This window comes from Tachysurus vachellii, chromosome 18 (assembly GCF_030014155.1).
Source record: "Tachysurus vachellii isolate PV-2020 chromosome 18, HZAU_Pvac_v1, whole genome shotgun sequence".
NCBI lineage: Eukaryota > Metazoa > Chordata > Actinopteri > Siluriformes > Bagridae > Tachysurus > Tachysurus vachellii.
This window is the reverse complement of record NC_083477.1, coordinates 10,478,024-10,499,735: the sequence shown is the minus strand read 5'-3', so window position 1 is coordinate 10,499,735 and position 21,712 is coordinate 10,478,024. Positions and strand designations below refer to the sequence as shown.

General features: G+C 39.5%; 1 protein-coding gene across 3 annotated transcripts; it reads right to left on the bottom strand.

The window, feature by feature from the left end:
- Positions 1-2,375: 2,375 nt before the first annotated feature.
- Positions 2,376-20,853, bottom strand: rfx1a (regulatory factor X, 1a (influences HLA class II expression)). Of its 3 annotated transcripts, none has more exons than XM_060892159.1 (18): positions 20,704-20,853; positions 19,060-19,396; positions 18,703-18,812; positions 16,794-16,889; positions 15,973-16,058; positions 14,840-15,212; positions 13,666-13,865; positions 13,444-13,563; positions 12,744-12,874; positions 12,327-12,445; positions 12,047-12,156; positions 11,657-11,808; positions 8,624-8,721; positions 8,272-8,421; positions 6,505-6,713; positions 5,114-5,267; positions 4,860-4,905; positions 2,376-4,022 (listed from the first exon to the last, which is right to left on the bottom strand). In XM_060892159.1, exons 2-18 carry the CDS (start codon positions 19,373-19,375, stop codon positions 3,868-3,870), a joined length of 2,625 nt encoding a protein of 874 aa, XP_060748142.1. In that variant the 5' UTR covers positions 19,376-19,396; positions 20,704-20,853; the 3' UTR covers positions 2,376-3,867. The 3 variants fall into 3 exon arrangements, with proteins under 3 accessions (XP_060748142.1, XP_060748143.1, XP_060748145.1); XM_060892160.1 differs by having other exon boundaries at positions 13,666-13,847; XM_060892162.1 differs by lacking the exon at positions 16,794-16,889.
- Between the last annotated feature and the right edge of the window lie 859 nt (positions 20,854-21,712).

Sequence of the window (21,712 nt, the reverse complement as noted above, 5' to 3'; positions counted from 1 at the left end):
CTGAAGGTGTGAGGGAAACGTGCTAACCACTAAGCCACCGTGCCCCCCCTTTTCAGAAATCAGATTTAGAATAAAAAAATTGATGTACTGATGTTGAAGTTCTAGTCTCTGTCTGTGTGTGTGTGTGTGTGTGTGTGTGTGTGTGTGAGAGAGAGAGAGAGAGAGAGAGAGAGAGAGAGAGAGAAAGAGAGAGAGAGAGAATTCTAAAGATCACATGAGAATACTTTTTTTTTATCTACCTATTATTTTATTTTATCCTTAACATATGCCAACCTGTATAAAGGTTTGCTACATGAACCTATAGCAGCATCATTCACATTCATTCTGAAGATCTCCATTACTGTCGTTGACGTGTTTATAACACCAATTTGATAAAACTTTGTGTCAATGTGTATTATCATGCTGGAAGTAGGCTTTAGATGATGGGTTATTTGTGGCTATAAAACGATGTGCATAGTCACAGCAGTAACCCCTTCAGCTTCCCTGGTCTTGAACTGGTATACTGTGACCATGAGATGGACATTGGCTCACTAAATACTGGGACACTTATGACTTAATTCCCAGTGACATTACCACATACTTTTCACAAAATGTCACCAGGGGCATTTACCAACAACAGACAACACTGATATCTTTTTGACCTTAGCTTTTTAAGCTGTTTAAAGTTCATTATGAAAAAATGACTTCTGTAACATTTCTAATTTAGTCTTTTTGTTTTTTTTGAATTATTAAACACTTAAAATTATATACTGTAGAGCATCAAATAAGTTAAACTAACATAAGGAATCAATTGAGATCTACAACAATGTTAATCTACTGCTCACTTGTTTTTTCTCATGCTAAGAGACTTCAGAATACATGATGTCACTTCCAGTAAGGGAACATCCAGTTATCCCAGGGTCCTGACTACTAAACCAGGGAGCTGAGATGCCTTGGAAAACCTTAGACAGCCCAATGTGTGAAAGGGAAAACCTTCCCCGCACCATCCATGACAGTGACACCTTGGTAGTTAAGACTTGGAACACCCGACCAGAAGGTCATGAGATCAAATCCCAGAATTGCCAAGCTGCCACTGTTGGTGCCCTTGGGCAAGGTCCTTAACCCTCAAGTTCTCAGTTATATAAATGAAATAAATGTAAGTGCTATTCCTCCACCAGCCTGACCTGTTGACACCAGAAACATTGGATCAGTGGATTCATGCTTATATCTGTAGGCTTTGGTGCATGCCATGAACATGAACATGAGGAGGCCAGTGGTTTCTGAATAACTAAATACATTACATACATTAGTGTCTGCATCTAGATCAAACACCTGTCTGAGAATGACCTACCTACTGCATGCACGCATGTCTGCTTGTTTTCCGGTTAATGTTTTTCATCTTTACGTAGAACCGATGCAGTTTTCTCATTAGTGACTTCCTTAAGAGCCGAAAGAAGAAACCACAAACCATCTATAGACAGGAACTTGTTACTGAAATCAAGCACCTTCATTTTTGAGTCTTTTTTTTTCTTCTTCTTTTTTTTTTTAACAGGAAGCGACACATGCCACTGAGCAAAACGACCTGCCACTAAAGTGACATAAAACGTAATAAAGCTCTCAGCATCTGGTACACTTTCCAAAATGATATAAGAGACAGAACAAAAGGCTGGACACATTCACGGTTTTAGAAATTCTTAATTTATTCATATCTTAAATTAAAAACATTTGAATTCCATTTGATTACTCCAAAGGCACAATCATCCTCATAGTTTAGAAGATTAATAAAACACGGTCACTCTTTTTTTAATCTTCTTTTTTTCTTTTTGTTTTTTTTTTTTTAAATAAGAAACTGAAATGACTTTAAAAGGGAAATTCTTGCAGTTTATGAAAATGGCTATTGTACTGAAAGGCTCTTCAGAACATCTTGTGATATGTCTTGTTGTCTTTGTATCAGAAGGTCATGAGGGAAAGAAAACATACATGCTGGTTTGTGTTTATCAGGAAACGTAAACACGAGTGCAGCCAATGTTGCTTCAGTAGCTTGCAAAATATACAGTCTAATAAATCATTCTGGACATGTAGCTGAAGAAAACAGAGATCTGAGATGACGGATTGTAAGATCCCACATGGAATGAGGGACCGATTCAAATTATCATAAAGAAGTTTTCATTACACCACAAGGACAGAATAAAAAAAAAGTGTTGAAGGAGTTGCTTTGAGTTAGAAGGAGAACTTAGAAAGTAAAATTTAGGGATCGGAGACAAAGAGCAATGCTTTTGTAAAACAACACTGCACTTATCTATTCATTACTGCCTAGTCACTTTGCATTGAGTAGATGTTAGCACACCCTTTCTCTGAGTAAATCAGTGTGTAGGCAGTTTCGTTTTTTAAAAAAATTTCAAAAGTGGTTGAATACACATATGCAATATACCATTAAATGTGCACAAAACAGTGCAAATCACCAGTCTAACACAGAGAAGAGCTCCACTTTGTGACTCTAGTTAGACGACACAGATACTATCAATCCTATACCAAGTCTGGAATGTGACACCAAAACCAAACAACAAAAAAGTGCAAAAAGTCAAGTCAAAAAAATGAAAAAGAAAAAGAAAAAAACATAAGGCAGGATTCAGAGAAAGGGACTGAAGAGAATTAAAAACTAACAGGAACTCTCTTTAGGTTTTAAACTGAATCTTAACTTGGTATGTAACACACGGTAGTGTACAATAAAGGCAACAAGAATGACAAAATAATGAGAATGGATGCATGAAAAAATATCCACCAACAAAAACAACTATTATCATTTCTTCTGAACAACATACACACATATACACACACACACACATTCACACATAAAAGTAACATGTTCACTCAAATCAGCACGGCAGGAAGGCCCCGGTCCACTCACAAACGCACACAGACGACACACAGCGGGGTCACTGCAGGAAATACACTGCACGCTCACACACACGCACGCATACACACGCACATACGTGTTTACAGTCGTTCTGCTGGCACCTACGTCCGCCCGTTTTTAGCCTCATGGGCGGCAGGAGTTTGATAGACAGAAGCTCACGTGGGTCAGTGGCTCCATTCTGTCCACAAACTAATCTCCAGTGTTTTATTGTCCATGCTTTTTGGGCGCAAAGCAAAATCATCTCCACCATGTTTTCACATTGTAGCTCTGACTGACTGATGCACACCTTCTCGCATGGAAGTGTGTTTCTTTTCACATCAGTCTGGATTCTCATACAGCTCACCATCACGCCCCGTCACGTTGAAATCATGCCAGGGATCGTGTCTCACTCCGGGAGTATGACTGCAGAGTTTTTCAGTCAGATCACTATACACCTGTAGCGTACATGTGATTACACTTCATGAGAATCAGCTTGGCAATGTTTAATGTACTGACAGAACATAAAAGAACATAAACACACTTAAAAACCCACTTATACTGGAGGCCTATGGGAAGTGAATGGTGCAACTTATAAATGTTTATACAATTTCATGAGTTTTTTTGTTGTTTCTTTTTGCCTTGAGGCTTCCATTATGAGCGAGTTTCAAGTGCACAGGTTCTCTCTTATTCTTTTTTTCTCAGTTGAAGGAAATGTGCCAAGGATTGTCGTTAATCACACCTAAGCCACAGATATCGTTGACAGAGATTGGTTTAAAAAAAGAAAAAAACAAGTGTGTAAGTGTGAGAGTGTGTGTGTTTCAGTGTATAAGTGTTTGTAAGTATACTGTATGTGAACAGAGTTATGTGAACTGCAGCATGTTTTCACTATGTGTCCATAATGAACATTTGTGTGTGTGTGTGTGTGTGTGTGTGTGTGTGTGTGTGTGTGTGTGTGTGTGTGTGTGTGTGTGTGTGTGGTGGAATGTGTGTTCTCAGTTCTCTGTGTTGCTAAAGAGAACTCTCTGGTCAGTTCGGGCGAGCTTAGCCGGAGGCTCCAGAGACTCGTCACCGAGAGCGGATCCATCAGCAGGCAGAGACAATTCCTGACACTCATCATCACTCTCCTCTTCCTCCTCATCCTCCTCTTCTGACAAACACACACAAAGGAATGGTTACAACTGTAGATGTGACAGAGAAAGAGCCGGTAAGTGTGTGTGTGTGTGTGTGTGTGTGTGTGTGTGTGTGTGTGTGTGTGTGTGTGTGTGTGTGTGCGAGTGAATTTACAACTTTTCAGCTTTCCTTCACAATTACAATGTTGCGACTTAAAATTCTAAAAGTCCATGAGAAAAAAATGCTGAACAGCAGTAATGGCCCTAAAAGCAACTTTGTGTGAGAACATGAATGAACTGGTTTCCCAACAAGACTTCTGAGATACATTGAGCAGAGTTTGAGTATAAAAATGTAAGTTGATCATTCTACAGAAAACCATTCACACGAAGAAACAGTAGATTGAATCGCTCCACACTTACTTCTCTGCTGTCTCTCAGAAGGTTTTTATAAGGAAATAAAATACACGTTAAAAGACTCTTACAATGCAGTTGTATTCAGGTCAATTACAAAAATAAATAAAGTTAAAAAAAAGATTCTAAAAAGATATAAAGAATATGTGATTGCATATATTTTAGTCAGTTATTATTTATTTTTAATATCTCATATTATGATTTTTTTTCTTTCCGTTTTATTATTTAATATAATGCTAATAATCTCTATCAAATAAGAATAGTGAATTTTTCTTTTACTAACTGGTAGCAAACCTACACCCGAGGTGCTTTCAGTACAACTGAGAATGCTTCTCAAACTTCCCTTTACACTAGAATATCCTGTATTCTGTGTAATAACTGTGTGTGTGTGTGTGAGAGAGTGAGAGAGAGAGAGAGAGAGAGAGAGAGAGAGAGAGAGAGATAGTGCTATCAAAGCAGATTACCTTTATCAGGATCCAGTGTGTTAAGACTACGACCAAGGCTGGCAAACTACAATTAAAAAAAGAAGAACAAAAAAAGGCTTAAACTCAAAACCAAACTGTGATAACCTTTTGCTACAATTTTCCTTTACAGTAAACGTGATCGTGCTTTCTCATTCTGTGCATGATGACACATACATGATTGTGTGTGTGTGTGTGTGTGTGTGTGTGTGTGTGTGTGTGTGTGTGTGTGTGTGTGTGTGTGTGTGTGTGTATACCTCTCCCATGACTGCAATAGGGGTCTCCCCTTTGGCCTGAGCAACTCTGTGCTCTATTAGGTAATACATATACTCATCATACAGCAGGCGGATGAGATGAAAGGAGCCAAAACTGGCTGCACTGCGCAGTGTGAGATCTCTGATTACCATAGAGCTGCAGAGTGAGAGAGAGAGATAAAGAAAGAAGTAAAGTATATAGTATTATAACTATCTTATTATAGTAATATTACTATATTATTTCCAGAAACCAATAAACTGCCATCATCCATTCCTTACTCTCACAACTACTCGTTAAAAGAGCTGACTAATCAAATTTGCTGTCTTGTTTTGTATCCATGTGACCCCTTAAAGCCATGGTTCTCAAAATGTTGCGGTCCAGAAGCTATAACCATGCCGTGTTTCTTTTTTTTAAATCATACATCAGTGATGGAGGTTACTATTAACTACTACCAAAGCCATAATGCCAATTTATTTATCTCAGTTGTAAGACTATAAAAATCTAAAATCAATAACTAAACATCAGTATAAATATTATACATATATATATATATATATATATATATATATATATATATATATATATATATATATATATATATATATATATATATATATATATATAATAAAAACCAGTAAGTGCTGGATGTGTGGAGCATTCAGGAATAAAAAAACATTATGAGAGCTACTACTGTTATTACTATAATAAGAAACCTAGTAAAAATGTGTGTAAAGATCCATAGTGTCCCTGTTCTTAAAATCCATTAAAAATTAAATCAGTGCTGAGATCATAACAGTGTTCTGGGAATTCTTTTACTCCGGAAGGTGTTCAAAAAGCCCCAATACACAGCCATACACATTATCATCACAACACCACCTGAGGAAGAATGTTGCTCCATCCTTCCACTACAGCTCAAGAAAAAGAGCATTGTAGGTGTTCTGGCTGATCACGTTGATCCTGTATCTTATTAAGTCATTATACGTGAGCGCTTAATCGAAGATGCAGCCATCATGATGGCACAAAATTTCAAATACAGTCATTATGGAAATTATGCAAAAACATAAAACAACTTTTCTTTGAACATTTAGGTCAGTTTATCTTGCTTATCATGAAAAAATGGTACATGAAATGGGATGTGGTAGCCTAGTGGTTAATGTGTTGGATTACTGATCGAAAGGTAAAGAGTTCAAATCCCTGGTCCACCATGCTACCCTGAGCAAGGCCATGTAACCCTCAATTGCTCAGCTGTATAAATTGAAATAAATTGTAAGTCACTCTGGATAAGGGAGTCTGCTAAATACCAGAAATGTAAATGGAAGGTGTAAATAAGAAGTCATCGACTGGAGACACTAAACTCCTTGCTTTACAGCATGGGAGCTGAAGGACGGCTCACCTGTAGAAGCTCCATCTAAGCAGAAAGAGTTTAGCAGCTTTAGGGAAGGCCGGGCTGGCCTGGTACGGCTTTAGGACCTGGGAGACGACACCATCCAACCAGGCAGCCCACTGCTCCAGTGAATTCTGCTGCTGCAGGGTGAGTTTAAAGTCTTGCTCTAACCGTTGCACCACACGGTCCTCACACCTACACACCCAAGAGGCCTGCTCCTGCACAGAGAAAGAGACCAACAGAACGTGTTTGTGTGTGTGTGTGTAATGCTCTGTATATCTGTGTAACATTCAATATTGACACATGGTTAAAAGAGCATCTCAGAAAACACTTATGGGACCAAAAACACAGTGAAAAGCTCTACATCTCTTATCACTCTCATAAAGGCAGACTAGTCACCTGTCATACTGCACTCACACTTTCCCACAAGACAACACATAACAACTCATTACAAGAGATCACCTCTAGGCACCTCACACCTTAGGGCGGAAGTCACAAAGTGTTATCTAGAGATTAGACAATGATTGGTAAGCAGTACTCTTGTGGCATGCAACTCATTGCAGACTTTCTATGTTCTGGTCTGTTACCATTTAAAAAGTTCCCTAAGGACAGAGAAACAGATCCAGATTAACATTCTTCACACACTCAATGACTACATCCAATTCCCTATACGTTTTAACAAATAATATGTCATGTAGGAGAGCATAGGGAATAGAAATCTGTATACCACACTGCTATTGACTGCTCAGTTACTAAGTGGGCAAAAGTTGTTGATTCTACTTTTAAAGTTGATGTGCTCAGCTTGCTCAGGGATTGGAGTATGGGGGATTTTTAATACGGTGAGGTTTTCTGTTAGGAGACAGTTATTTATTTATTTTTGGAAGGAGTCTCCATTGGCAACGTTTTGTAACAATCGGGTAAGTTTTCCAGACATTGTGGTATAAGAGGAACAAAACACTTCTTTGGTTTACAGTGTTTATTGTTTACTGTTATTGGAAAATAATCAAGGGTAGAAAGTGCCCTAACAAAACCATACCACCTTTGTTTATCATCTTATAACAGTGTGTTTTAATCTTCTTATACCAGATCCAGGGGACACAGTGGCTTCTGCGGTTGGACACAGTGGCTTCTGAGGTCCTCCAAAGAAACACCTTATAGGCAGATCTAAATCATAGGCATGAATTATAGACATTAAGGTCTGATTATAGGCCATCTGTAATTTGCCCATAGTGTGTGATTGGGTGTCTGAATTTGTCCAGAGGGTCACCTGCCTTGTGCCCTGGGATAGACTCCAGGTTCCCTGTGTTGGATAAGTGGTACAGAAAACGGATAAATATCACATCCACTCTCTGTTGTGTTTTATTCCTTATCAGTAAACAAATTTGTGCACATTTTTTCTAAAGAATTTTCTGTATTTGCATATTTTCCGTTTTTGTAATCTATTATATCTGAAATGTAAGAACGATAACCAATAAGGCAATTTCCATGTAGTGAAAAAACAACAGAAAACCAGTTTATGGTTCACAAGTAAGACAACAGAAGTTTAAGAGCAAATGTTGGGACAATCAGTGCACCAGTAGGTGTTTGGGGAACTTTATGCTAAAAGCTTCTGATAAATACTTGTCCATGTGGTTTGTAATTTATTATTCAGTATATTACATAACATATAGAGCAAATGGAAAACATGCTGCATTTCACACACTATCAGTTTCAAACAGCCCACAGAGCACTCGAGAGTCTCTCCCACACAGGGACAACAAGACCCCACACACAGACCTGCACGTTTGCAAAGTCGACTCGGTTGAGGTCGCTGAGCATCTGGTTGATCTGCGCGGTGTTCTGCAGCACAGCACGAGCAGCCTGGGCCAGGTGGTTTAGAGAGGTATACCTACGCAGCGTCTGAGCAAACGCATTCGCACATGTCACCTACAAACACAGAGGGAAAAAAATCAACACGGTGAAAAATTAATCAAAACAAAATGTCGATATCTTTCTGCTGGGGCTCAAAGAAATGGAAGAGCAGCTGTTCAAAAAATACTTTCCCTTCAACCTTTGGGTTTGTTTAAAAGTCAGCTATCAATTAGTACAGCATTCATTTATTTTAGTAATTATTATAAAGTCGTCTCACTTTGATGCGGACCATCTCCTCAGGAATGTTCATCATGGCGTTAGTCAGCCAGCTCTCCAGACTCTTGGCAAAGTTTCGAATGGCTTGAGTTAAGGCACCTGGAGAGAGAAGTATGTTAAATCTGTTATTTTTGAAAAGTGGAGAATGGATTTGTTTGGCATTTGCACCTACGGAGCCTTGAAAAAAGGATGTTTATGGGTTGTATGGTGAAGGTCAATACAAAAGCAATTTTTTTGTACATGTACAGCATTTGGCAGACGACCTTATCCAGAGCAACCAGGACCTGGGACTTAAACTCATAATTTTCCGGTTCCAACAGTCCTACCTTAACCACTAGGATACATCTTTTGTAAAAAATAAATAAATAAATAAATAAAAATAAATAAATAAAAAATGAATGAATGAATGATGAATACGTCTGTCCATGTGGTTTGTAATTTAAACTCTAAATCTAAATGTCATCCTTTCATTAATGGGACTACTTCAGAGAGAATCTGAGTTTATGAAACCCAAATTGATCACAGATTTGTCTCAAATTCCACCTGAACACATACAGATTATAAAGAATATCAGGGAAAGCTTACTGTATTGCTCTAGTGCTTAAAAGTTGGATAAAACTACTAATAAGTCTTTCTCTTATTCTCCATGGTAATCACAAATTTTATAGCAGTGAACAAGGAAAACAAACTCCCCTTTGCAAAATCGCTCTGTTTTTGTTATAGACTGGTTGGTTTTCTGGCTGATTGGTTTTCAAGATATATTATTGACGGTACTCCCGAGAATAGTTTTATTACGTCTTATTCTTTAAATGTAGTGTGTCAAATCCATGTTACAGAAGCTGATATTACAACCCCTGGCAAAAAGTATGGAATCACCCCTCTCAGAAGATGTTCATTCAAATGTTTAATTGTGTAGAAAAAAAAAACAAGCACATATATGCCACAAAACAAATTATCACTCAACAATCCAAACTTCTGGCTGTATAAAACACTTTCTGGCTGTATAAAACACTTAAAAAAAAAAGCAAAGAAAGATAACTATAGTCAATTACAACTGTTTTTACAGATCAAACAGAGGACAAAAAAATACGGAATCACACAAATCTGAGGAAAATTATATGGAATCACAAATAAAAACACTACTAGTACTTTGTTGCACCACCTCTGGCTTTTATAACAGCTTGAATTCTCTGAGGCATGGAATTAACTAATGACAAACAGTATACTTCATCAATCTGTCTCCAGCTTTGTCTTATTGCAGTTGCCAGCTCAGCTTTGCAGGTTGGAGCCGTGTCGTGGACCATTTTCTTTAATTTCCACCACAGATTTTCAATTGGACTGAGGTCCGGACTATTTGCAGGCCATGCCATTGACATTATATGTCTTTCCTGTAGGAATGTTTTCACAGATTTTGCCCTATGGCACGATGCATTATCATCCTGAAAAATGATGCTACCATCACCAAACATCCTTTCAATTGATGGAATAAGAAAGTGTCCAAAATCTCAACATAAACTTGTGCATTTATAGAAGATGTAATGACTGTCATCTCTCCCATACCTTTACCTGACATACAGTACAACCCCATATCATTAATGATTGTGGAAATTTGCATGTTTTCTTCAGGCAGTTGTCTTTATAAATTTCATTGGACCGGCACCAAACAAAAGTTCCAGCATCATCACCCTGCCCAATGCAGATTCGTGATTCACCACTGAATATAACTCTCATCCAGTCATCCACAGTCCAAGATTGTCTTTCTTTAGCCCACTGAAACTTTGTTTTTTCTGTTTAGATGTTAATGATGATTTTCCTTTGGCTTTTCTGTATGTAAATCGCAGTTCTTTTAGGCGATTTCTTACAGTCCGGTCACAGACATTGACTCCACTTTCTGCCCATTTGTTCCTCATTTGTTTTGTTGTGCATTTTCTGTATTCAAGGCATATTGCTTTAAGTTTTCTGTCTTGGCGCTTTGATGTCTTTCTTGGTCTACCAGTACGCTTCACTTTTACAACCTTTCCATTTGATTTGTACTTGGTCCAGACTTTAGACACAGCTGACTGGGAACAACCAACATCTTTTGCAACATTCCGTGAAGATTTACCTTCTTCGAGAAGTTTGATAATCCTCTCCTTTGTTTCAACTGACATCTCTGTGTCAGGACTCTGCCTGGACTTTGGCCATGTGCCTTTTGTTTGTTTCACGTTCACGTGTCTGCCCCGCCCTTGTCTTTTCCGCCCCGCCTCTGCACACCTGTCCCTCATGTTTATTGATTATTTGTATTATTTAGTTGAGCCGCGTTGCATTGTGCAGCGCGGAATCCTCTTGTCTTCATGTCTGGTTTTGTCTGTGTCCTGTTTTGTGTTTTTTTTTTATTTATTAAATCCCGTTTCTGTTAAGCTGTCCTGCATTTGGGTCCGTTTTTATCCCGCGTTCGCTGACACTCTGGTGTTGGAGCCATGAGTTTTGTCAATCATCTTTGTTCAACACATCACTAATGTGTGCAAGCACTCTTTTTTAACTGCAGACTAATTAGCAGTTGTAATCAGATAGAGGTGTTTGTTTTACAAATGCAAAGTGCATGGTAATTCCATATAATTTTCCTCAGATTTGTGTGATTCCATATTTTTTTCCTCTGTTTGATCTGTAAAAACAGTTGTAATTGACTATAGTTATCTTTCTTTGTTTTTTTTTAAGCGTTTTATACAGCCAGAAGTTTGGATTGTTGAGTGAAATTTGTTTTGTGGCATATATGTGCTTGTTTTTTTTTTCTACACAATTAAACATTTGAATGAACATCTTCTGAGAGGGGTGATTCCATACTTTTTGCCAGGGGTTGTATAAAGAATGATAAAAGACTGGACTATACTTGTGATACAAGAGTGCAATTCCTTCTGCATTTAATGTCTAAGATGTTACAGTGTTTTTATGCTCAAGAATGGCTGACATGGGCATGCATGCAACAACAGTTTTATTCATCAGCAGCGTGGTATCCTGTGCTATCCTGTGATAGAGGACGAGTGAGAGGACTCACTGGGTATGGGTCTCAGTACATCTGGGATGAGGATCTCCACCAGGCCCTGGTACAGAGTGTTGTCGCAGTCACGGCTCCAGCGCAGCGCTGGCTCATACTTGCACAGCAGCACCAGACATGATTTGGGCAACCGCTTCTCTGATTCATCATGACTATAGAAAAAAAAAAAAAAAGAACAAGCTGCTTCCACCAGTTTTTCTCCCAAAGCTATATCTGGTAGAACTCTCCTACAGATTCCCACTTTGAGCATCTGGATTGTTTGGCCAAGCTAGACTGATAAATGCATTATAAATGTTTCTACATTTCAGGCACTTTAGCCACAGGACTTCTTCTACCTACATGTTTCACCTTAAAACGTGGCATGACGCATCAGAGTGTGTCATTACTCACACAGACAGTGTGGCCGGGTCTCCTGCCTGGCTCTCGCTAAACCTCCAGAAGGTTTTCCACAGTGTCTCCACCAGTGTGAACTGCAGGTTCACCATGACATCCAGAATGGCCTGAGGGAAGACAGAAAGCAGCCCACATACACACAACAGTCTGCGCTGCTTATATTTCAAATACAATCTACAAATAAAGATCAAATTTTATATAAAGACTGGACTATAAATGGTTCTGACTCTCGTTCAGATACAGATGCAGACTGGAGAAATACAGATCGCTGGGTTACCTCGCAGTGCTCTCTGTAGAGTAGCTGAAAGCTCTTAATGTGTTCCAGCTCAATGCCCTCTGGCAAAGGTTTGCCCTGCAAGTCAATTTCAGGAAACTCTGGGAGAGCACGGGATGCATCTTCACACACAGGAACACAGGAAATCCATCAAAAAATCTGAGTTCATTCATTTGCCTTGCCCTCAACTCTTGTCCTTAAATTCAACACTGTTACATATTATCTCCAGAATTCTTTGCCATTTTACAAAAAATTAGCTCATGGACAGTTGTACAAACTCTTCCACATTCGATTGGGCCTTTCCAGACTCTAATTGAGTGTGTATACATGAATACAGATGGTCCAAACATGATCGTATAATTTGATAGTACCCAAGTGATGGCCAGTCTGATTCTGAACTGATACTAGATATGTTCTTACCTAGGAATTGCTGGTACTGTTGAACCTGGGCACTGATGTCAGAAAGCCCTGAAGTCTGTTGTTGCTGCTGTTGTCCCGCCCCTGATGACATCCCATTGGTCATTCCTTCCATCTTCTGTACTGGCTTCAACCTAAGCAGTTATGACATTAGGGGTAATTGACTGATGATAAAAAATAAAAATAAAAACAGCCATAAGCTATAAAAACTTTTTAATCCTGCATGCATTTCTGCTTGGATTTTCTGCTTTTTAAATTTTAATTATATGCACATCAACTCATTTTATTTATTTATTGTATTGTTAGTCATTTACCTTTGGGTTATGAATAATGTGGTTGAAAAACCAGTGAGGTGGAGGATTTTTTAGATTTTAAGGTATGAGATTTAATAGATATTAGTATTGGTATTGTATGGGGAGGATTTACTGTATGTTTAACAAAAATGTAATTTCTGAGTTTTGTTATTGCCCCGATTGTTTACATTAAACACTGTGTTTTCCTGTACTTAGAAGCACTGATCTGAACTGTAAAGGGGGTTTATTTTGTGTGTGGGGTCTTTTGAAGAGCCTCTGCACCTGCATCCTTACTCACATTTTCGATCTGAGTCTAATAAGTTATACAACATGAATCCAACATGCAACATCCAAGGCCTGTATTTTCTCATGTAATGTAGAGAATTGAGGATTAGATTAGATTAGATTACCTCTGTTTTTGGGAAAAGGGCTGCTGCCTCATTGCCAGGTGCTGTTGATCCTCCATCAGCCGGAGCAGAGAGGAGCTAGCTTTAATCCTCAGCCCATAATAGTGATATTTCGAGTTCCCTCTAAAAACAAAGCAGATATGTGTCTGCTGTTGTATACATGTCTGTAGAGGGGGTGTGAGTATTAGCTGTTTATGGATCGTCTATGCTCTTTTTTTTTTTTACCGAGTACCCAGGCGCCTCGTCCTCAGGCCCATGAAGACAGAGCGGATGAGTTTTCCGAAGGAGGCGGCATTGACAGGTTCTAGCTTCTGCTCCTGGCAGTGCAGCAGGTAGTGGCAGTAGAGAGTGGAGCGCGGCAAGCTCACACCCTCCGCCGTTTCATAATTATCCAACAACCACTGCACCTGAGGGCCAGAGGACAGCTGCAAGGATAAGACACACACACAGCCCCACACACACTCAGACAGAGAGCCCAGGGTTGACCTGACGCACACACACAGACAAGGACAGGACACACAGTGTACAGACATGTTCACATGCACTTTCCCACTCATGCATACACATGCTGACAGAGATATGTCCAAATGACATGATATGTGAGACCCAAGTGATCATATATGAATTTATATGCAATTCAAATTTTAATTCATACAGTTACACCATCCCGTGCTATTTATATACCAGTGCAGTTACATGACATCATGTACACACACATACACACACATATATATGTGTGTATATATATGCATATATATATATACAAACACACACACACACACACACACACACATGCATATCAGTCATATCTTTCAGCGTGCCGTCGCATACAATATGGGTATGCAACAACATGTAACCAATGAGATGCCTGTGGCTTTGTGTGGTTTTCCTAACAGCTGTGTTTGAAGGCCTTTTGAGTGAATATGAATATTAAAGGTGATTCTCTTCGCTCATGCAAATTATGATATGAAACGTGATGAAGTTATGACTAAATTCTATATTGGATTTTGATGAACATGACAGCACAGTGAAAGAAGGAAATCTGTGCTAGTGCTGTTGTAGGATACATTTAAATTGATGCATATTTCATGTATTCAGAGTCTGTTTCTCTGTAGTAAACTTAACAGGTTTGATAACTGCAGTCAATTTTTCCATTCATGGCAGAGGTTCAGTGGCGACTTACTGACTCCATCTGCTCTTTGACTGTGCTCTCTGATGCGTGAAAGGGAACGATGAGCACATCATCGTTCTGATACTGGTAAAGGTGAAGGTGGAGAAGTGAGTGACAGGTGTAGTCGAGCGGATGGCCTCCACTCTTCTCCTTTGTGAATTCTTTCTGCGGTCATACCTTTTTGTCTGCAGACGGCACGCTATTCTCCTCTCCCTCGCTAATACTCACGGTGGCTGGGGAGACGCGAGCATTTTGTGAGTAACTCTGGCCGTTTCCACTGGTGCTGCTGCTAGTGGCCCCGCCGCTGCTGAGCATGTAGCCTCCCTGAATCACGTAGCTACCACTGCTCCCATTAGCCCCACCTCCTCCATCCCCAGAGCCATTAGCGGCCGTCCCTGACACTGCGATTACTGCTGTGGCTCCACCACCTGTACCAGGTGTGGCACTGGTCACAATTTGCCCCGTCCCTGTCACAAAGCCCGTATTCACAGGAGATGCAGCCTGGGAGGCGGAGACACTCACACTGGTGCTTTCGTAATACTGAGCACCACTGGTTTGAGTGTACAAGGGACTGTCGGTGTACACAAAACTGCCAGAACGTCTAAGAAGAGGTAATAAGCAAAGAATTGTTGTTGTTATTATTATTATTATTATCCACAATTTTTTTTCAAAATCTGCAATTTGTAAAAATAAGCTTTTTGGGAGACAATTTACAATTGAAATAAAAAACCTTAAGCCTCCATGCAGCTGACCCCAAACCGTTTGCTGAAAATATACATGACTAGTTCCTCTAGAGTTAACGTCTGATTACTACCTCAACATCTTCGTAACATAATCACGTGTAACACGAACATATCCAGTAGAGGGCAGTGTCACAATGTTAACAAGTTAGAATGTATTGAAAACCAGAAAGATCAATATAGGTCTAATTGTAAATGTGTTGACATATTTGGTAGCTAGATGACATGGAAATATGTTGGTATTTCTAGGGAAAAAAGTACGAAAAACGTTGTTGAAGTTTTGAAAATGTGCTGGCGAAACCTGGCATTGCAACACCCATGCAAAACATGTTACTACTGTGAAGTATAAATTAGCCTTAAACAAAGCAAAATGTCTGCGTTTAGCAGGCTCTGTTTCAGCTGGAGGTGGAGATCATTTTCAGGTTAGAAAAAAATGTAAGCCTGAAATAAAGAAATTACCGTTTTTCTACCAGGCATTTTTGCCAATCAGGATTTTTGAGTGATATCTTTCAAAAAAAAGTAAACCATAAAACCTTTATCAGTTCATTAATTACACCTTTTCATTTTTGATAGGGTGTCATTTGAAAAGACCATGTGTGTACAGTCAGCACTTGAACTTACATGGTGCTGGTAGTGTAGCTTGTGTCTCCTGCCTCCACATACTGCACTTGGTTAGTGTACACATGCTGCACTGGAACCTGCTGCAGCTGTTGCACATTCATGTGTCCATGAGAACACACAGACACACATACAAACACACACTGATATTAGAAATCCTGCTCAAAGTAAGAACTTTCTCACTTCCTTCTTTGCTGCTTTCTTCCTCTTTCTATGCATTTTCAAAACCTCTCATTAGAGGAACATTCTTACCTCGAGACTACATATACTAGGATCAGAAAAACTATAACCGTTGTAGCTCTTTCTGTTACAGACACCTACTCTATTGTCAGGAACCACCTTAAAAAGGCAGGGCTTGTGCAGCAGTGGCTGTGGGATGTCAGTGTAGAGCAGCTGTTCTGGCTCACAGCCCAGAGCAAGGACAGGAATCGGGAGGGCACATGAGGGCAAATCCACAGGCAGATTGAGGTTTAAGATGGGAAAGTCCGAGAGTAGGCATCCACAGATACCGCTATGTGTCTTGCTTCTGTCATTCCTACATCTGCCCTGTTCTCCTTCCATTTCTGTCTCTGTTTCTCTGTCACTCTCATTGGCTGTCTATGAGGAATCTGGAAGTAAACATGGCAGGATTGCACATTTCTCTGCCTAAGCTAAGATAACAGTTCTGACACCTACTTTAAGGGGTCATGTGTTACTAAGAAAAATGTTGGACAGTCTATAAGCATGTAGATGCTTATATGATGCATGTATGAATGTTTTCTTAATCATGCTCATGAGTGAGAGCCAAAAGAATAAATTAGGCTTGTGCATGAGAGAGAGATCACCTCCTGAGTCAAGTGTACAGGCTGTAGGCTGGTGACGTTCATGTGTGTGCCCTGTTCAGTCTTGGTAGGCTGTGATATGGCTTGGACCACAGACCTCTGCAGGCAAAATACAGAGAAACTGAACTCTCTTGAGAAACAAACAAGCCTTCGTAAGGCTGTGCAGAGTCAACAACATTGTCAAAAAACCACCACAGCCAAGCCAATGTGAAAAGCTTTACGCCCTATTTATCAAGCTGGATTCTACCGCATTTATTATGTATTCATAAACTGTTCACAGGAGCATCTACAAAAGAAATGTGGTATTCATGAAAATCCATTTACTTCTGAAAAAATGTTCAGAGCCTTTAAGTGAGACTTGAGTGATAGATTTCAAATCTTATAACTGGTATGAGATTCTACACTTTTATATATGGACAAGTTTAAATAGCTTCTTTGTTTCAATTACACACAGGAATAAAAAAAAATCAAAATTAGATAAGAATAAAACGCCATCCAAAACAAACGTATAAATAAGATTAGCCATTCCTTTAGCACATTTGTGTGTATAGTAACCAACTCACTGCAGTGGCTGAGATGCATTACTGGAAGAATTAGCACATACAATGCTGGAGAGGCTGATCATTTGTCATTCCATCTCTTTGTGAGAGTTTTGCCTTTTAGAGACTAAATTTAAATCAGCCATGCCACAAATGCATTTGATTAGGCATTGATCAACACATGCACAAGCACAAAGAAAAACAGCTTTTCCGTCTGCTAGGAATTTATATTCAGTTTTGGCCACAAAAGCAATTCACTAAAATATTCATAAATGAGGCCCATTGTGTGTGTGTGTGTGTGTGTGTGTGTGTGTGTGTGTGTGTGTGTGTGTGTGTGTGTGAGTGAGAGATGTACATATTTTCATCCAAATATTAGTTCATTACTGTGTCTAAATCACATTAATTATAGGATAACGACTCAGAGATTCTATCAGCGCTGTTCATCATCTTGGACTCTGTAAATCGGGTGTTTCTATGACAACGCACATAGCAGATACACTGACCATTATAATGCAGTTGACTCTATGATTATTCACCCTTAATAAAAAAGAAAAATGTAGCACATAATATAAATGTACACATATGAGTGATATTTTAGATTAAATATATGCTGTTTAAAGTGATGTCTTTGTGTGCAGTTATACATTTTAAGTACAGTTCTTTAGGATGATATAATCGTAGGTTTCATAGTTGTATAATAGTTTGTTTTGATACATGACAATCTTAAGTGTGCAATTCTAAAACTGTAATCTTTAGGTTTTTATCTAACATGCCGTGTGTTGGTCACATGTTTATTTGTTGTTGTTTTTTTATTTAAAACCCCAGAAACAGGACCAGACTAGGTCAAAAGATCTAAACTAAGAGCAAAATATAAATTGTTGAAAATATGGTTTTAGATGCCCAGCCCAAGTTTTCAACCTGTCTACTAGTGGGATCCTATTACTCAATTGTGCTTATTTTATTATCAATGATTATTTGTGCCTACAGTTGCACTAGTAACCATAATTTAAGTACAGATAAAGTAAAACCTTTTTTAAACTATAATATATGACTAGCTGAAATTTGCTCTGTTTCGGTTGTGAGAAAATTAAGAAATCCTGGACATAGAATGTATTTTCCTTATAAACGAACAGCAACAATGTCAGAATAAGTATGTAAATGATGCTACATTCTGTAAAGAAGTGATGACAGACTTTGTGGTTTTGTATTGTGAAGAATACAAAAATCTATTTTAACAGAATGATTGAGCATATATATGCAGAGCAAACTGTGGATCCTATGATTTCTTTTTAAATAATTTCAAATCTTACATTTTAACTGTGTGTGTGTGTGTGTGTGTGTGTGTGTGTGTGTGTGTGTGTGTGTGTGTTTACCTGCTGGGCTGACTGCACCTGCTGCACCACCTGAGTAGGAACTCCGGTCTGTACCACTGCAGGTGGAGGACTGGAATCTGAAACCGAGTCACTGGAATGGATGGAGCCCTCTGGAGGAAGAAAGAAACAAAAAAATTTTAGAGGTGGCTCAAAGCAGGATAACCAAAAAAAAGAAAGAAAGATAACAGGCTTCCATTATACACATTTTATTACATCATTACATCATACATAAAAGTTTAACCCACAGTACCTATTATTATAATACAGCTGTAATTCAACAGTTAGTACATCAGTGTACGTAGCTTATATCAGTACAGATTTTTATCTTGTTCGATCTAAGGCAACACTTCAACTCACCTGTAACCGTAACAACGATGTACTGTGGTGTGTTTTGGGCATTGCTGGACTGTGTGGGTGAATTCTGCATCTCAGCTGGGACATACTGAGTCTGTGTGGGTGGGACTTGTGTGGGTGGGGTTTGTGCAGGAGGAGGAGTGACCTGGCCGGAGGTTGCCGAAGCTGAGACAGAGGTCACGGTATTTTGCAGCTCTGACAGGTACTGCTGAGGTGCTGCAGTCGTGACAACAACAGGCTGGCCTGGTGTTACAGTTACAGCACCTGCTGGAGGCTGGGAGGTCTGCTGCAGCTCCCCGACATAAGCTGGAGTTGCCATCGAGATCGTCTGGCTGACACGCTGCAAATCACACAGAACATCTCAAAACATGATCTCAAAATTGAATCAGAAGCTAGAATATCAGAATGTGAGTTCAGTACAGGTTGATTGTGACTGATAAAGAAATTGACAGGTGGTGCAACGGGTAGAATTTTAGCTTCACAGCTCCGGGGTCCTGGTATCGATGTCTTCCCTTAGTTCTCCTGAGTTTTCTCCAGGTTCTTTGGTTTCCTCCCACCTCCCAAAAACACTGGCTATTCTAAACTAGTGAACGAGTGTGAGAATGTGTGCGTGCATGAAGCGCGTTGATGGATCCATAGTGTATTCCTGCCTCACTCACTGTATCCGAAAATCCCTGCACTCTGGTCGTCCCCTAAAAGCCATTATATAGAAGCCCTGTCCAAGGAGAAAGGAATATCAGGTAGAGGATTTGGTGTCCTGTTTACTAGTAATATGATCTCTTTGTGCTCAGACTTCAAGCTTGCACTGCTAAGAACTGAAGCACTGAAGGCGTTTCTCAAAGCTTGATATACCTCTCATGAAAATGCCAGTGGCTGGTAGTTCCTTATTCTGCTATTTATAGTTTCGCTGTCTCCATAGACACACTTTTTTTTATATTATACAGCAAACCCCTTGGCAACAACACTTCCCTTTATTAACTAAAGTGAATGTCCTTTATATCATGGCTATTTAATAGAAAGGACGTTTCTTAGGCGAAAGTGAAGTGAAACCGGTTCGGTGCAACCGTTTATGTCAAAGGGACTGAACCTGAATATTACTACATGAACAGGAAATTGCATATTTGCAACACATCTGCGTTACAGCGGTATACTTCCACTTGAATAACATATATTATAGATTTGTTGCAACATTTTCCCCCTTTAGCCGGAAACAGTGGATACGGTGTAGCTATGCCAACGGCGTTTATTTGCAGCGGCTGGCTACCTAGCAACGCTCCCGAGCTACTGAGAGTGAGCCGAGGTTGCTATCTCGCGCTGGTTAGCTAGCCCAATGTGCAGACTCGCGTATTCTCGCTAACAACCCGCCATTTTGTACAATCAGTGTAGCGTTTGGCATCGCCATAACAACGAGCAGCTAGTACGAGGCCGACAGCAGTTTTGCGTTGTGCGCGCAGTGTTGATTCGCGTCGCCGCTAGCCTGCGCTTAAGCCCTGTGCACCTTTAGAGCCAATCACTTAGCAGGGCTGGTGCAAATAATGGCTACTGACACATTATACACAGTCTAGGTTTTAAAAAAAAAAAAAAACACAACAACCATAATCGTTTCCCTTTCGTTCGTAATGTCATTTGGTATGCAAAAATATTCACCTTTTAATCCGAGTATTTTTTTCCACCGCTATGTTTGATTTTTTAGCGTTTCAATGAATCGGGCTGTTGTTGTTGATTCTTGTTGCTGGGCTCTTGTCGCCAGGACTACCGTGGCTATGGCGCTTCGTCCTCACCCGGGCAACTGTTGCTACCCACCCGCTCACGTCCCGCCCCCTTTGTAATCACTGATAGGTCCAAATGGAGACACGACGCCGAAGTTGTGTCTCATCTATTGGTTCAGAGAACGTGTCAGTCTTGTTTGCATCTCCTTATTTGTCCGAATTTGCTGTATAGCTGTGAACAGCCTTAAAGGCGCACGAGCTTGTGTACGTTCTGTTGATTTAAAATGGCAGAAGGTGCGAAAATCGTTATAGTAGAGAAATATTGGTGAACATAACGTGACATTATTCAGTGGTCTTCGGAATTGCTCTTCAGAACTTACACAAAATGCATGCAATGAGCAAAAAGCCTGTCAGGTGTTAATGAAATGTTGAGGGGGGAAATATTTATGTTCAAGATAATAAAACTTACAAAATGTAAACACAATCTTTTATATGTGAGCCTGATTTTTTTTTTTTGACAGACACGTTTTGTCTGCCCTGCCTCACCCTCTCATGTGTCATCTGCAAACAATGTGAAGCTGTGCATATTTTGGTGAATGTCCCTGAAAATGTCATGTTGTTTGTACTATTATCAACATGCTAATAACAAATTTAGTTATTCCCTTGTCATTTGGGAAATTGGAGACCTTTGGCTATGTGTTTATAAAAAGATAGGCAAAATGAGCCTTTTGAAAATGTCAAGCTCTCTGCGTCTCATGTGGATCTCGACCCCATCCCCTTCTGGCCTGTGATGGCCAGCATCGTTCACCTCACACTGCTGTGGTTCAGTGAGCAACACACACCAGGACTTCAGTAAAGTAAAAAAAAAAAAAACAGGTAAAACCATGTGGATTGGGTCTATTTGTTTATGGATCTGGGTTTTTAAGAGAAGGTTTAGTTGATATTTG

Coding starts and splice junctions, on each gene's coding strand:
- rfx1a (XM_060892159.1), bottom strand. CDS start 19,375: ATGGCAACTCCAGCTTATGTCGGGGAGCTGCAGCAGACCTCCCAGCCT. Junction 16,890..18,702: donor AGGTGCAGTCAGCCCAGCAG/GTAAACACACAC, acceptor TTTTGCCTGCAG/AGGTCTGTGGTCCAAGCCAT. Junction 4,023..4,859: donor CACACTGGATCCTGATAAAG/GTAATCTGCTTT, acceptor TGTGTTTGTCAG/AAGAGGAGGATGAGGAGGAA.